At 39.7% G+C, this 16,158-nt stretch overlaps 2 protein-coding genes across 3 annotated transcripts in view; one reads left to right on the top strand and one right to left on the bottom strand.

Annotated features, from left to right (window-relative positions):
• mettl15 (methyltransferase like 15) overlaps positions 1-15,311 on the bottom strand; it is an 89,949-nt gene extending 74,638 nt beyond the window's left edge. Inside the window, exons 1-2 of one of the 2 annotated variants that reach the window (XM_041788819.1) lie at positions 15,288-15,311; positions 11,942-12,193 (exon numbers count right to left, since the gene is read on the bottom strand). In XM_041788819.1, coding sequence (XP_041644753.1) covers positions 11,942-12,178 — 237 coding nt within the window. In that variant the 5' untranslated portion in view covers positions 12,179-12,193; positions 15,288-15,311. The other variant, XM_041788810.1, reaches the window with a different exon arrangement.
• Positions 15,312-15,406: 95 nt separating this feature from the next.
• kif18a (kinesin family member 18A) overlaps positions 15,407-16,158 on the top strand; it is a 38,283-nt gene continuing 37,531 nt past the window's right edge. The window contains exon 1 of the mRNA XM_041804096.1: positions 15,407-15,549. The gene's annotated coding sequence lies outside the window, so the exon portion shown is untranslated. The remainder of the gene's footprint in view (positions 15,550-16,158) is intronic.

Genomic DNA, 16,158 nt, shown 5'->3' on the forward strand with positions numbered 1-16,158 from the left:
TTAATGTAAAAATGTGGAAATGACAGATAAAACAGATGGTTGGTGCTTAACTACTTTTTCATGTCACACAACTGTACAGCGCTTCTCCCAGTCTACGCAGCTAAAAATGCAGAGAGGGGGGAAAATTTTTGAGGAGCAGCAGCTGGTGGAGTGTTTTGTGGTCATCTATCCATAGAACAGAGTGTCTCTGTAATTCGTGTCCGAATTACAGCCAGCCAGATAACCCACATAACAGAGGAAATGAAACATGCAGCACTTGACTGAAGTCTGCTGTGGTTTCGAGTCTTAACAAGCTACCACACCTGTGATTTATGGTTTGCATGTTTTGCTGTATTTTGTTGTGTGAGATTTACATTGTCATCATGAGTCCAGCTTTGTTTATGCTATTTATGGTGTGAGCTCCACAGAAGCAACCAGCTGCATTTAACATGAGTAGAAATTACTGCTTGTGTGTCTTTTTCCTATGACCCTGGACTTAATTTTCACTAAGCCAGAGGTCCTTGGAAATTTTTCTTTCACTGTTGTTGCAGTTGGATGTGTGTAATAAAGAGCAGAGCTGCACAATATATGCTAACTTCTTTTTTTATCATTATATAGCATGTGCATGAAACACATGCCAGAGAACTTCAAATTATTGCAAGGAAAAATGAATTACTGAATGTAATCACTCCATGCATATGTTTTTTTACCTATTGTTTAGAGCCCCAGGTAAACTGATCATGCTTTCACACCTTGTGCCAATAAGACGAAGTGGAAGCAACCCATAGCATTCCTTTAGATTTATAAGTGTCCATTATTTGAGGGTGAAAAATATCTACTAAGTTGAATTATTTCTGACTTAGGAGAAACATGTTTATAATGTGCATGACACTAGCTAACAACTTGAAGTGAGTATATTTGAAACTTAATTCTGCCATTGCACTATTGAGCACTGTTCAAGCACGAGACATGATTTTTGTTTTGCCATGTGCAAGTCTACTTAAGTGTATGTGATTGTTAGAAAATCAGTTAATGACAATGATTCAAATTCATACAGGGACAGAGAAGCAAAAGCACAACTTGCCAGCTTCTGCTCATAAATAAGTTGATTGTTGAAAGACTCAGACACTGATCTAAAAAGTAGGTTCAACACTTACAGCCTTATTAATTCCACAAGGGGGAGTGTGTTGAGACTGAAATATAAGAGGAGGCAGCTTGCTTCTCCTTCTACAGCAGCACAGGGTTTTTCCCCTGGACTCTAAGCTGATGGCTCATTAATCTATTCTAGAGGAGGTCCCCTACGCAAAAAAAGCCTACACCACTGGAGGACTCCTCTCACTTCGTCCTTTTCAGCAAAATGCTTTTACTTAACCACGAGTACAACTCAGTTTAAGATGAACTTTAATGACAGCATATGGAAAATGTAACCCTTACCTTAAAAAATAAGTATCACGGGTGTGACTTAACAGCAACAGTAAAATCAAGTTTGAGACTCTATGAAAAAAAAATTCTTTTTGACATTGACATTTTAGATTTTGCAGGTTCTGCCAATCTTGCTAACCTTGCAAAGCTGATGGAATGGGCAGAGTTGATGTCCGTGATCAGGCAGAACCATCTCACAAAGCTCAAATCTGAAACATAAATGCCTTGAAACCGCAAGCCAGTAAATAGTGGGGCGGAGATTAGCTTGGATGTAGCAGCAGCAGCAGTTTTTGTTTAGAACTGTGACTGCTTTTCCTTTTTTAAAGATGAGTAAAGAACTGCACTGAGACCTTTTTTTTGGACAAAAAAAGTTTTCTCTCTTCATCAACCAGCCTTGTCATGAGTTTGCGGTAACTATGGGTATGGTTTATTTGTCTGCAAGCCAGTGTACAATGTCTGGTGAAGAGATAAGCTTGGATGTAACTAGAGCGGCAGTTTTATTGGAACCGGACAACTCCTCTTTCTTAAAAGTAGTGTTGGTATTGCGTGGGGTTTTTTGATACCGGTGCTAAATCAATGCTTTTTTTTTTAATGGTGCTGGTGCCTAAACAGTGCCTGATACAATATTTTCAAGAGTAAAAGTGTATTGAAAGTCAGTGGGAGAGTAAGAGCTATAAAGGTGTCATTGCATCAGAGACAAACAATTAAGTAAATTTGTTGGTCAATGTGACTGTTTCATACATGAGCAGGGCAGAGACATTACTCCAGACAGAAAAACAATTTAGACATTCACACTTTGCTGAAATGAAGTGAGTGCACATAAATCACTCAAATTCTATAACATGTTTCTTGTCTTTTATACAGAGTGGTAGGGGCCCCCTACTAGGGGGTTACATTAGGGGTGGTGAGGTATCAAAATGGATCATTGATATGTGTCAGGGCTTCTGCAGATATCAGCCAGTCAAATTTAATGCTTTTTAATGCCATTTTAATGCTATACTGTAAAATTTTTAATGCCATGACCGTGAACTAAAGAAAAATTACACAGGTTCGTTTTTTTTTGTAAAAGATGATTTTTATATGAAAACTGTCACTACAAATATCTCATCTTAAAAATATATCAGAACTTATGGAGCTGAGAGAGAACTTCTATTGCACTGGAGGGTGACCACTAGTTCCCCTTTAAGGCATGTGCCTTAGTTCGTTAGTTTTTGCGTCCAACTCTGACTCAATGTTTTTCAGTTCATTGCAGGGCTGTCCGTTCACTTTTTTTGCACATAGCGCTGGTGCTACAGAGGTTGACAATCTTGTAGCACAGTACACAAAACCTATAGCAGAATATATAAAATGTTTGTTACATCTCTAAAACCAACATGTAACCAAAATATATGCTTAGTAAGTAAATGTACTTGAAAAACAAAAACAAAACGGCCAACATTACAGCGCTCATTAATGTCTACCAAAGCAAACAGCCAATCATAGATGTATTGTATTCATCTTTTTTTTCTGTTTTTGGCAGGACTGAAAGACAGCAGAAGTCTTTTGTCTTTTTGTCTTTTGTGTTCAACCTTATTACTTAAACTTTAGTGTGTTCTAGAGACTGAAGTATGTTTCTTTGTTCATCCTCAAAATGTGTCTCAAGGACTGAAGTGTTAGGTCTAAACTACATTTATATATTGGTACTGATATCAGCTAAATTTAATTTGTAAATATCCCCATATTGTATAAAACCCAATATTGTTCATTCCTAGTCAAACTAATAAATATAGTTAAGTTTTCTGTTATTATGTGGGTCTTTCTAATGGATTTCTTTCAGGCCAATTCAAAAGGACCAAGGGCCATAGTTGGCCAACAGCCCATAGTTTGGACACCCCTTATGTATTTACTGATACTCAGAGTGATAGGAAAATATTCCAAACATTATTTAACACTCATTAAGCACTGTTAGAGTTTGGTCCATATTGTAGTATCACACTGGGGTCTGATGTTTATAGAACTAATGTAAATGAACAGACGCACTTTCCTCTCTAACAGTGTAATCATAACATCAGTACTATTGGAGTTCAAAGGTAATTAAAAAACAATCTCTAAATCACATCTTTACCCTAACAATACACACAAAATTTATGCAGTGTGCTCCTATCTCTCTCTCTCTCATCTCTCCCTCGTACACTGCTGTTTGTCCGTCCGCGTTATATCAGACCTGTATGCTACATTCAGATGCGTATTGTCTTGTTAACCTAACAGCAGCAGCTACGACATTAGTGGAGAAAAACTGCATTGTTTTATACATTAATCTTTAATCAGAAGTTAGCGCAGACTGAGAGCTCTGTCCTCTCACTGACAGCCAACTCACTGCGACCGTCTGTGCGTAATTGGAGAGGACGAGGCTAACGGAGAAGTAAGCTAGTAGATACACGTTTTTAACATCGTCTAGCCTACGTGCCTTAAAATAAAACTTGGGATTATAGCAGCGCTCCTCTTCAACATAATGACACCTGTACTGCATCTGCCCTGAGCCTGCCCCGTCTGTAAGCGCTGCAGCAGCCCCCTCTCTCACCATGGCGGTGCGTAGCCGCTCGAGCTCCAGACACACAGAATGGCGCATGGCGAGAGGAAAAAACATTCCGCTTGAGTCTAAAATGTAGCAGAAATAAGAAATAAGAAATAAATGAACTGGGCTTTCTGGGAAAACTACAGAAAGAATTTTTAATGCCACTGAGAATCAAATTTAATGATTTTTAATGCCATTTAAGGCCTTACTTTTCGCAAAATCGATTTAATCCTAATGCTTTTTCATGCCCCGCGGAAACCCTGTGTGTGCCCTAATTCGGTCTAGTAGGTATCAAATGTGTTGGTACTGGTACAGTGTTTCCCCAACGGGGCACTCTAACGGCATCCCTCGCCCCCGCCCTTGAAGTTCAAGTTAACTTTATTTGGTGCTATGAGACATATGTGCTGCCTTCTGTCATCACCACAGAGCTCAACAGTTACCGCCCTCCCAATCCACAACCATTTACTTCACTTGTAGCCGCAAACACCCGAAATTACAAGCTTCACCAATCCGATACATGGCTGTGACACTCAAGTATTGTAGATATTTTAATGCTGTGTTCCAAGATCGTGAATAAATAGTGTCTTTCTTAGAACAAAGCTGACAGTATATTAGCTGGTGTTTTCTACATGATTATATTTCTTTGTTTCCCCATTTAAACTTTTTTTTTTAAGATTTATTTTTGGCCTTTTTGCCTTTATTTGACAGGACAGTGGATAGAGTCGGAAACAGGGGAGAACGCGGGGAGAGACATGCAGGAAATGGTGCCACAGGCCGGATTCGAACCCCAGTTGCCTGCGTATATGGCATGCGCCTTGACCACTTGACTACCGGCACGCCCCCATTTAAACTTTTGTTGAAAAACGACCATTAAATTCACTAGCAGCATTGTCCCACCCTGCTCATGCCTTGAGACTGACCGGCTGACATAACTTAATACAGTGGTTCTCAACTGATTGGGCATCATGATCCACCACCTCTTAAAGAGAAAGTGTGACCCAGATTTAACCACTAAAATTTATCAAATGAAAAAAGTGGTCCCTAAATGGAAAAAATACACATTGAACAAAGAGACAGGAAAATTTACTGTACCCACTAAGGGATTCTGTACATCAACTTTTAGTCTCTTTTTTTCCCTTGACACACATTTGTGACCCACTGGAGAGAACTTCACAACCAACTTTTGGGTCCCAACCCACCAGTTGAGAAACACTGGTATATAATACTGAGTGATGAATTCTCAATAACAAACGCTTGCTTCTGACAGACAGTTTACATTATTCATCTGTTAAAAAAGGGAAAACGTGTTTTATTTTGCAACTATTCCAGTATGCTGCTTCACATCCAAAAGATTGATCCTTAACAAGGAGAGACTGTCTCATATTCTGTGCATTGTGTCTTTAAGTCAATTAGCAGTGTGCTGGGAGCTTCTTAGTATATTATGCTCTCAGTAAAGAAACATGACAAACCATAAATCCTGTTTCAACACATGCGATGGCCATTTGTAAATCCTTGAAAACAGAGTGTAGGCTAATAGTGCAAATTAGCTACCTGCTTACACGTGAACAGCCAGACATCCTGTGTGGGAGGCAGCAGGGCACTGAAAGGCTCCATTTACACACTGGTTTAACTGCAGCATTTGCTCTGACACCCATCATCACATAAGTACTCCATTCATACATACAGTGCTTGAGCTGTCAAGAGCAATTACATGTTGGTGATTATTCCATAATAGCCATTCACATGATTAATCTCACTGCTCTCTGTGATTTAATTGGACATTTGTCTGACGTTGGGGGGAGGTTTTTTTTTCTTCTTCTCACAGCAACTGATCTGTTATTGACACCATGACTTAACCACCTCAAAATTTACTGAGTAAAAGGCAACTCTGTCAAAGAGCAATACAGATTAAAGAGCTAGGATTCAGCTAAATGAACATGTACAATATATGCCAGCGTACTTATAAGGCTGTATTGCTGCCCTAGAGTCAGTGACAGGGCAACATTGCATGTGAGCCATTTCATAAACAAGCAAATAAACAAATAAATCAGAAGTGAAACAACACTGAAAACGTGACTCTTCAATGCTCCACGGTACGTCACACAAAGTGAGGTCCACAGCATGTTCTGTACAAAAAAACAAAATCCATCAAACAGTTTTTAATAGCATCTGATTGGCAAGCTGTCTCGGGACAGTTGGCAAATGGGCGGACAGCGGAGGAGTTTAGAGGTGCTAAAGTTCAAGCAGGAGCAACGCAGCACCCTGTGTCCTGCCAACAGCCTTACAGTGGCTCAATTCCTGACTAACTCGCTGACCCATGGCCCCCACCTGTCTTGACTATGCATTGTATAGGGAGGGGGGCATCACTTCCACTTCTATGCTGCTTGCCATGCCAGAAGGCTTTTGACTCATTCCCATCTGTCCTGGTAGTATACATTAAGCGAAAGCCAAGCTCCTGGCACCCTGGCCGATTCATGTGTGCTTTTATAACAACAAGTCGTTATATACTGTGTGAAGACAATTTGTACCTTGGCAAAGAACATCTTGGTAAACAGGATATTTATCAGCAAACAGGTCACTTTTGACAGTTATTCACAGATTAAAAGGACATACTATTGATGTGTTATGAAGCAGGCATCCAAGAAACTATTCTCAATAAGGTTGTTTTTTAAGGTTTGCTTTTTTACATTTCAGTATTTGTGACATATTTTCAACAATAATTCTTTTGTTGAAACCGATGCTGTTTGTTGCTGTTGTTGGTGAGGAATTTGTAAGAAAACAATTCGAGGTGGTGTTATGTCAAAATGTAACACATTTAAACGTGTCCCGAATGTTCTGACACGAACCGCAGGGAAGAAATTTAAGAAATATCTTTAGGCATGAGTCTTAGGAAACTGACTGTTTGCTCTTTGTAATCCACATTTCTGTGTAAAAGAAAGCAAAGTCAGTACTGCAAATCCCTTCGGTAGGGTTGTCCAAACTATGGCCCAGGGGCCAATTGCGGCCTGTAGTCCATTTTTAATTGGCCTGTACAAATTCTAAAAATTTACATGAAATACGAGCATGAATCTTGTGCTTCAATGTATTATACTTCATAAGCAGTGCTAGGGCCTGCATCCATAGCTGGCATTTTTAGCGCTGGTAGCGCTTATTTCCAATTCAAAACCAATGTAGTCCAGCATTCTGAGTGTCCAGCTCCCTGGGCAGAAAAAGAGTGTCAGCTATTTTTGTTGCCGCACTTCAAGCGATCTCAGTTGAAAACCACTGAACTTTTGGGACGGCCCTGCGCTCATCAATGTCACTTCTCCCTCACTTGACAATCAAAATCAAGAAGGGGTGGGACCTCTGATAATGACTAAGAGCAGTGCAATGTCACTTGCCGTTTTCCAATGTGACCCATTTGGGGGGGAACAAGCCCTAAGACTGAATGGCATTAGGTTAGAAAACATTGGTAACTAGAAAAGCACTCGGATAGTGCAGACCTCCGCCATTAGCCCTATCTCCCAATAGTAAAGAATCCTTAAAAAAATTCCTGGATCCAGACGGTGATCCGGATCACTCCCAAAATCTAATCAGTTCTTCCTTATGCCATTTCTGACATTTCCTGAAAATTTCATCAAAATGCGTCCATAACTTTTTGAGTTATGCTGCTAACAAACTAACAAACAAACAAACCCTCCCGATCACGTAACCTCCTTGGCGGAGGTAACAACGTGACTAAAAGACAATTTGTTGTGTTTTGTGCTGTAAACAATTAAAAAGCTATAATTTAAGGCATGTTTTGTTATTTTCAAATGACAACAGACAGTCAAAGAATGGTTACTTGTCTTTTGGCTGAAACTAGAGAGGAATAAAGCAGGCAAATGTTGGGCCAGTGCTGTGTTTTTTAGCAATCTTTAGTGATCTCTCTGTGAAAGCAGGAGCTGTAGTCTGTCTGCCCACCCGTTAATGGCTTTTCACACATCCACTAACTTATTAACCACATTCAAGGGTTAAGATCCAACTCACATAAGTGTGTGATCCCAGTTTTGCCTACATGATATGTTTATCTAACCTTGCAAAGTAGATGGATACGCCATTTCCAGTAGTACTTTCAGGCGCAGCAGAGTCATGACGTAAGCAAGCAGCAACAAGAGACTGGTGCAGTAATGGCGGGAGATCAGTGCGGATGCTGATAAAGCACCAGTTTTATCAGAGCTTGACGATCTTCGTTAAAAGAAGAACAAAGAACAGCACTGAGTTGTTCTCCTTTCAAAAATGACAAAAGTCATGTAATGACATGTCTACAGTCGCCATGGTTCGCGTTATGCAGTCCTCTGTGGAGTTTACTCCTTCGGAATGGGCGCAGGCACACAGCTGGGTAGCGGCGACGTCACGTGTTTTGTTGCTCTGATTGACCCGTAAAGATGTGACAGACAGAGTGTCCATCCAGTCACCCTCCGAGTTGTTTTTCAAAGGCTCTGGCCTTTTCCAAACACTGTCTATCAGTGGTTTTCCAGATGGATGTGTGAATGGTTAATGTTTATCTCAATGGCCATTGGATTACATACCTGAACATCTGAAATGTATCATAAACTTCACCACCTTTAAGAGAGCTACAAAATCTTGCTTAATTCAACAACAGAGCTGCTCTTATGCTTGATTTTCTGTAATATTAGTTGCGTTTCCATTACCTTTAAAAATACACAAAAACTAAATAGCGCAATATAAAACTATAATTATAGTTATTTACTTGCATTCCTGAACAGAAAAATGAGTTTTAGTGCTTGAATGTTATGCTTGATTCATTTCTGACTTCTCAGAGAAGCCCAGTGAGCCGGCTCAAATTTGGGTATAAAAAGGTGAATTCAGTTGGAAATTCCTCATTCCTGTTCAAAATGGTAAAACGTGGAGAGCTCACTGAAAATTAAAGAGTCCGCATTAAAGCACTTCATGATGCTGGATGGTCTCTGAGACAAATAGGGAAAGACATAAAGTGTTCTCACAGTGTGGTCAAGTATGCTTTGGAGTCAATTGCTGAGACTGGTACTTAAAAAATGCGCCAAGGAAGAGGCAGGAAACCAAAGTTAACTGAAGCGGATGTCAGACACCTCAACATTTGAAGTACTAGAGACAGAAGGAAGACCACTGCTGATCTTCAGGCAGAGATGAATGCTTCTAGATCAGAGTCTGAGAAAGTCTCCAGAATGACCATAAGCAGACGACTGACAGAACAAGGCTTAAAGGGAAGAACAGCTGCTAAGAAGCCATTATTGAGGCCTGCAAACGTCCAGAAAGGCCTCAGATTTGCCAGGGAGCACAAACACTGAACTGTTGATGACTGGAAGAAGGTACTTTGGACAGACGAGTCAAAATTTGAACTCTTCGGTCAGCATGGTCGTGTTTATGTCCGCAGAAAAACTGGAGAACGTTTTGATGCCAGATGTATTGCACCCACAGTGAAACAAGGTGGAGATTCCATTATGGTATGGGGTTTCATTTGTGGACACGGTGTGGGTAAATTAGTGAAAATGGATGGTGTCATGAACAAGAACATCTACCACAACATCTTAGTGCATCATGGAATCCCTTCTGGACTGAATCTGATTGGTCATGGGTTCATATACCAACAAGACAATGACCCCAAGCATACTTCAAAGCTGTGCAGAGACTATTTGAGCAAGAAAAAGGAATCTGGAGTACTGGAACTGATGGACCGGCCAAGTCAAAGTCTGGATTTGAATCCGATTGAACAAATTTGGGATTTAGTAGATTCAAAGATTGATGGCACAAAAGTTTCATCTAAAGCATGTCTGTGGGAACAGCTAGAAACTATTTGGAACTCAATAACAAAAGAGACTGTGGAAAAGTACATAAAAACAATGCCAGCAAGAATGCAAGCTGTTATCAAGGCCAAAGGAGGCCATACAAAATATTAAGTTTTTTTTGGTCATTATGTGTGTAAAAGGACTATCTAGTTGTTTTAGTTTGTTATTTGCCAAATAAATAACAATAACATTTTTAGTTTTAAACAAGTTTTTGAGAGATTTCTAAAATACTTTTTCTGTTTTCTCATTTTATGACAGGTGGTCTAATAAATTTGTTAAGCACTGTATATCACAAAAGTGTAATGGAAACACTTTTTCCACATTTACAGGTCTCAGGACATGACGTACTGTGTCACATGATCAGTTCACTCTGAGACAACATCGCGCGGTACGTGTGTACGCGTGTGGACTTAACATCATACTTGGTACTTATTCGTAGCTTTTGCCATTCATACGGACTTTGCCTCGGAACTATCATCCGTTACCTTTGTCTTTTGTTCAAAATATCAAGATGCAGATGTAATCATAACCGTACCAACACGTAACAGGTTTTAAGCGTCCAGCTTCCCTGCAGCAGATACTCGCGAGATGAGATTTTACGAGAATTATGAGGCTCATGCCCAAAACGCTCATCAATGTCGATATTTTAGAAATATCACTTTTATTTTGCGAAAAAATGTAATGGAAACCCATCTATTGTCACTGTTTAATGTGTTTTGACTGTCTCTATTGTACCCAGTTGACTTTTTCCCTTTTAAATCAACTGTTTTAGCTTTTAATTCTCACAAAAGCCCTTCTAGGGACTGGTGTTGCAAATTAGCATTCGCTACAAACACTATGATACTTACATAGGATGCCTGTTCTCAGTTGTCTATGTTTACTGTATCTCTCTCTAACTAATAAACCTTAAATAAATAAATAAATTTTGGCTCTCAATAACTATTTCACCATATTGTTTTCATATTGTAAGCTTTTAAATCCCTTATGGCCCAATCTTTACCATTGACTGCCGTTCATTTTTATGGAAATTTTTCCCCCAGAAAGGGGAGGGGCTGGCACCGCTGGGCAAAGTACTAGGATGGGCTGCTCTTATCCATAGCAGAAAAGACAACAATCTGACCTGTCTTTTTTCTAGGCTAGTCTTTAGATCTGCAGCAGCTGCCTGTGTCAGGACCAATTCACAAAGCAAGTTATCAGCTTCACAAACACTCTAAAGTTTGGCAGCTTCATGTAGTTTGCACTTGCATTGTGTCTGAATGTGGAGATGAACCGACAAGTGTTTCCCTTCTGATTGGCCTCCCCAAAACCCATAACAACAATTGGCTATTTGTCTTGCCCGCCAACTAGCCATCAAAGCACACTCAATCAATAAGTTTATCTTAACCCAGTGGTTCCCAAAGTGGGGGTTGCGGGTTGTTTACCAAAAAAAAAAAAAAGAGAATAATTAAAATGATTTAAACCGGTATGTCTTATACATTACTGTAAAACATATCTTGAAAATGAGTTCAAATTAAAATAAAACAATAGTTATTAAGCAGGATTTGACCATTAATGTAGGTAATGTGTACAAAAACCATCTAAACTGTACATTTCTACATGATGCTTTGAGCAACATGGTACACTTTAACCACCTCAAGGGTCCCTACTTTGGGGGTCAAAGGCTGAGAAGTTTGGGAACCCCCGTCTTAACCAACATTGGACTGATTTCACTAAGTTTAATATTGTAAAGGTTAGGTATGTGGAAGTGGCCCCACCATCCTTATATGTTTTTGTATGTGGCCCTCAGTGGAAAAAGTTTGGAAACCCCTGCCTTACAGTGTGCTCTAGATCAAAACTTGCAATTACATTATGATGACTGCAAAGAAACAGCATCACCCCTACTACTATCACAGCCTTCATGACTAAGTATGTTTGCATGCCTAAGCCATTGCCACAGCAACCAAGGCAAACCGGATAAAGAGGCCTGAAAATACAAATAAGGCTTAATCACTTGCTGATATAAGCAAGGACAGTCAGCCCTACAAAATCAAATTCAAATTACACCACTGCTTTAAATAGGATACTTCCTTACAGCACACATTTGCTGAGAATAAAATGATGAAATTATTTGTGCAAAGAGACACTGACTTCCCCATGAACATTAAAGATGTTTCAAGAAATAGAAAAAATGCAAACCTACCTGACCACGTTGGATGTCTAAATAATGAAGCGCCTCTTTAAGCATGACAGGAGTGTGAGGAGCTTTCTCGCATGCAACAGACACTAGTTCTTCAGGCCCGTTTTGAGTGTCACAACCAGTGGATGCAAAAACTGTAGAAGAGTGCAGCCGTGACTTCCATGACCTCAATGCTCGCCACACAGCAAGATTTGTCTTCCGAAGAATTGGGTTGGAGCGCAGGGATATGCTGAAAATCATGATCCTTGTAATTTTCTATGGAAAAAATAAGAGCAGTTATAATGGGATACAGACAGATACCTTTTTATTTAACTCCAATAAAGAGAACTAGATTTTTTGGTCATCCTGAATAGTGTATTTGCAGGTTAAAGTAAGAAAGAAATGGATGTATATAAAGTTCTATAATGCCTACAAAAACATTCACCCCCTTGGAGGTTTTACTCCATTTTACTGATTTTATAAATCAGTCATTGCCAATATATTTTGGCTTTTTTGCTTTAAAAAAATTGTTAAAACCAATCTATACAAAGTAATTTCAATGAAATAAAAACATCTACTGTAAAATAAGTGATTGCATAAATATTCACCACTTTCAAATCAGTATTTAGTACATGCACCTTTGGCTGCAACCACAGCACTGTGTCTGTGTGGACAGGTCTCAATCAGGCTCGCACATCTTAACATTGCAACTTTACTCCATTCTTCTTTGCAAAACTGCTCAAGCTCTGTCCAGCTGAAACCGTGAACCGTGAGCCGTGAACTTTCCAAATTCTCTATTGTATTGAGGTCTGGGCTTTATCTCGGCCACTCCACAACATTCATCTTGTTGACTTCTGTGAAGCTTTCACTGTATGCCTCGGGTCATTGTCTTGCTGAAAATCAAATTCTATCCCAAGCTGTAGTTCTCTTGCAGGCTGAATAAGATTGTCTTCCAGGAATTTGCTATATTTTGCCACTTTCATTTTACCCTCTACATTTGCGAGCCTTCCAGGGACGGCTGCAGAGAGGCATCCCCACAGCATGATGCTGCCACCACCATGCTTCACAGTGAGGATGGTGTGTTTGTGGTAATGTGCAGTGTTTAAGCTGATGGCCAAAAATCATCATTTTTGTCTCATCAGACCAAAGAACTTTCTTCCACTTGACCATGGAGTCGACAATATGCCTTCTGGCGAACTCTAGTTGGGACTTAATCTGAGTGGCTCTCTCTTTGCCACTCTCCCATAAAGCTTTGACTGGTGAAGAACCTGGGCATGGATGCAGACTCTCTCATCTCAGATGCTGAAGCTTGCAACTTCAGAGTAGTCATAGATGTCTTGGTGGCTGTTCCACTAGTCTCCTTCTTGCACAGTCAGTCAATTTGTGAGGATGGCCTGATACAGGCCGATTTACACATGTGCCATATTCCTGCCATTTCTTGATGATTGGTTTAACTGAACTCTGGGGGATGTTCAGTGCCTTTGAAATGTTTCTGTATCCATCCCCTGACTTTTCAATAACCTTTTCTCTGAGTTGCTTGGAGTGTTCTTTTGTCTTCATGGTGTGATGTAGCCAGGAATACTGATTAACCAGTGACTGGACCATCCAGACACAGGTGTCTTTATACTACAATCACTTGAGACATCCAATGCACTCAGGTGATCCCCATTTCAATAATGGTGATACGACTAGCACCAGTTGGCAGGATCTCTGTTGAATTAGGTCAGTCACTTTAAAGGGGGTGAATATTTATGCAGTCACTTATTTTACATATTTCTGACTAATTTACATTACTCTGTAGAAATCTGTTTTCACTTTTACATTAAAAGGGTGAGAATACTTTTCATAGGCATTACATGTAGCCAGTACATAAGGTGCAAACACATTATTTTGAAAACAAAATAAGGTCTAAACCATCAGAACATTTTTACACGATCTGATTATTGGAACCTTTCAAGTAGCTTTGATATCAGGAATGTTTTGTCGTTCATACAATGTACAGATACACAGAATAAAAGCAAATACATTTTAGGTTTTACGTTCAATATATTTGCATTCATCATGAACAATACTGCCAGCATCAGGCACTAAAGGGGGCCACATAGTTAGATAGGTATTCAGGTGTTTCCTGGCAACAAGATGTATTGAGGATTAGAGCTCAGTTAGTTATGTATGGTTCAAATAGAGCAGAAATATGAGCAGGAGATGAAGAAATTCAACAAGTGTGTCCATTGAATTTGTGAATGCAAAGCAAATGTTGAATGGCAGCAAAGAAATACAATATTTGAAGAGGTGGCAATAAAAAATGTTGACTGACAATGCATGATTGATGTCATAGTGCGAGCCACAGCTGCTCTCTCTCTCTCTTATGAAAATCAAAATAAACTCTCACTATTATAACATTACTGTTATGTGCATCTTGGTGTAAATCATATCACCCCCTGGGTAAATTAAGCTTTCCCTCTGGAAAGAGCTGAGGACAATGAATGATGGAAGGCAGTGAGAATCAGTGCGTTTATTAAATATTACTCATTTTGTGCTTATTTTTATCTGTCATCACCTTCAACAATGTAAAAGGTTGAACATCAGAAGAAAATGAGTCTTAATCTAAAGACAAGATTTCTATGAACTAGTTATAGCCCTATATTGTGCCCCCATCAGGGTAATAAATTGAGTACAAGGTGGGAAAAAATCTCGGGAATGACTGGGATGCTACAATGTCACTTAAGGAGTAGATTTTTTTCCCATAGCCCGTACTAACATTTCCCCATCCGTCTTATTTTGTTGCTATGGCTACTTAACTGCTGGTTATTAAGCCGGGAGTGGGCTGGAGGCCATAATAGCATATCTTTTCAGAAAAAAAAATATTTTGAGATAAATACAAATATTATTTAAATCGCCAAAAAGGGACAAACTCTTTAAAAGACAGTGCACAGAATGCACAGTGTAGCAGTGTATATGCGGGTATATACAAGCTTTGTAGTCAGGGTTGCAAGATATTAGTAAAAACAAAAGGGATTACGTGCTTATAATTATCTACCACGCAGTTACACTACCCACTATGTAAAGTCGTGGATGGTGTGTTTCTGCCAGTACTGCACATTTACTATTTAATTACCTTAGGAATTTGCTGCTTTAAGCACGTGAGCGCAGTAGATGTTGCGGTATGTTCAGCGGTTGCTAGGCGTTTTACACCAGACGAGCGTGCATGCCATGGACATTGTTTGATAACGACGAATATAACGTTAAAAACATGTCAAAGGAAGCAAGGATAGCTACACTAGTGCATTCGGACACATTTAAAGAAGTTTAGCCAACGGGAACGGAGCACAATTGCCATCTCAAGACATCAGGAAGTAGACTACCTTACCGTAGCAGAAAACAGGGAAGTCCCGCCCTCTTCAGCCGCACGTCCGCTGCGTCACTCCGTTCCTCCCAATGGTCATTCGCTCACATCCAATCTGCTGCGACAGAGGAAGAAGGCTTGTTTTTGAAAATATTGGCGCTTGTTGGGCTAGCCATGGTCGTGTACGGCTTCGCAAATTAGATTATTTTTCGAGACAAACCACAAGTGTCTTATTAGTAAACGCTACCGTGGTAATGAAGTAAGAAATAGCCGTTATTGATAAAAGGTAAGACGTGTACATTCACAATGCCTCCGACATACAGGGAATATGACTAGCCAGCCGTTGGAAGTTAAAAAACGCTAACTGAGCTAGCAAGCTTTAGCAAACCAAGCCAAGTTTACGTTGTCAGGGTCTGTTTCATATCGAGTGGTTTCGCCTGCCGAAAGAGACCAAGTGGTACACATACGTGTTTTTGAATATGTCTTTCAACATGAGTGTTGTCTCTCACGTAATAGTAGTTGGTATTGCATGATTTACGTGTACTCTGGGCATGATTGCGTGTACTATAATGCCGTTATAAAGTGTAATTTTCGCAACGTATTATTCAGTATTGTCGTAGACTTTCCAGGAAAAAACTATCATGGTGTCTACTACGTGTGTTTCCTTGTAATGTTTTTGTGAGGCATTCATTCAAGGTGTGGTAATGTGTATGCTCGACACAGGAAAAACTAACCTAAAGGTCCGTCATGATGCATTCACTGTCATAAAGTCGAGACTGTATTACGTTATGCGAGCATTTTGTTTAGTACAATGTGACTGATATGCATCGTGTACATATGTACCACACAGTACATTTTAAGGGTATTTTGACACAATTACTACAAACTGAAGCCT

Source organism: Cheilinus undulatus, linkage group 1 (genome assembly GCF_018320785.1).
Source record: "Cheilinus undulatus linkage group 1, ASM1832078v1, whole genome shotgun sequence".
In the NCBI taxonomy this organism is placed as follows: Eukaryota; Metazoa; Chordata; class Actinopteri; order Labriformes; family Labridae; genus Cheilinus; species Cheilinus undulatus.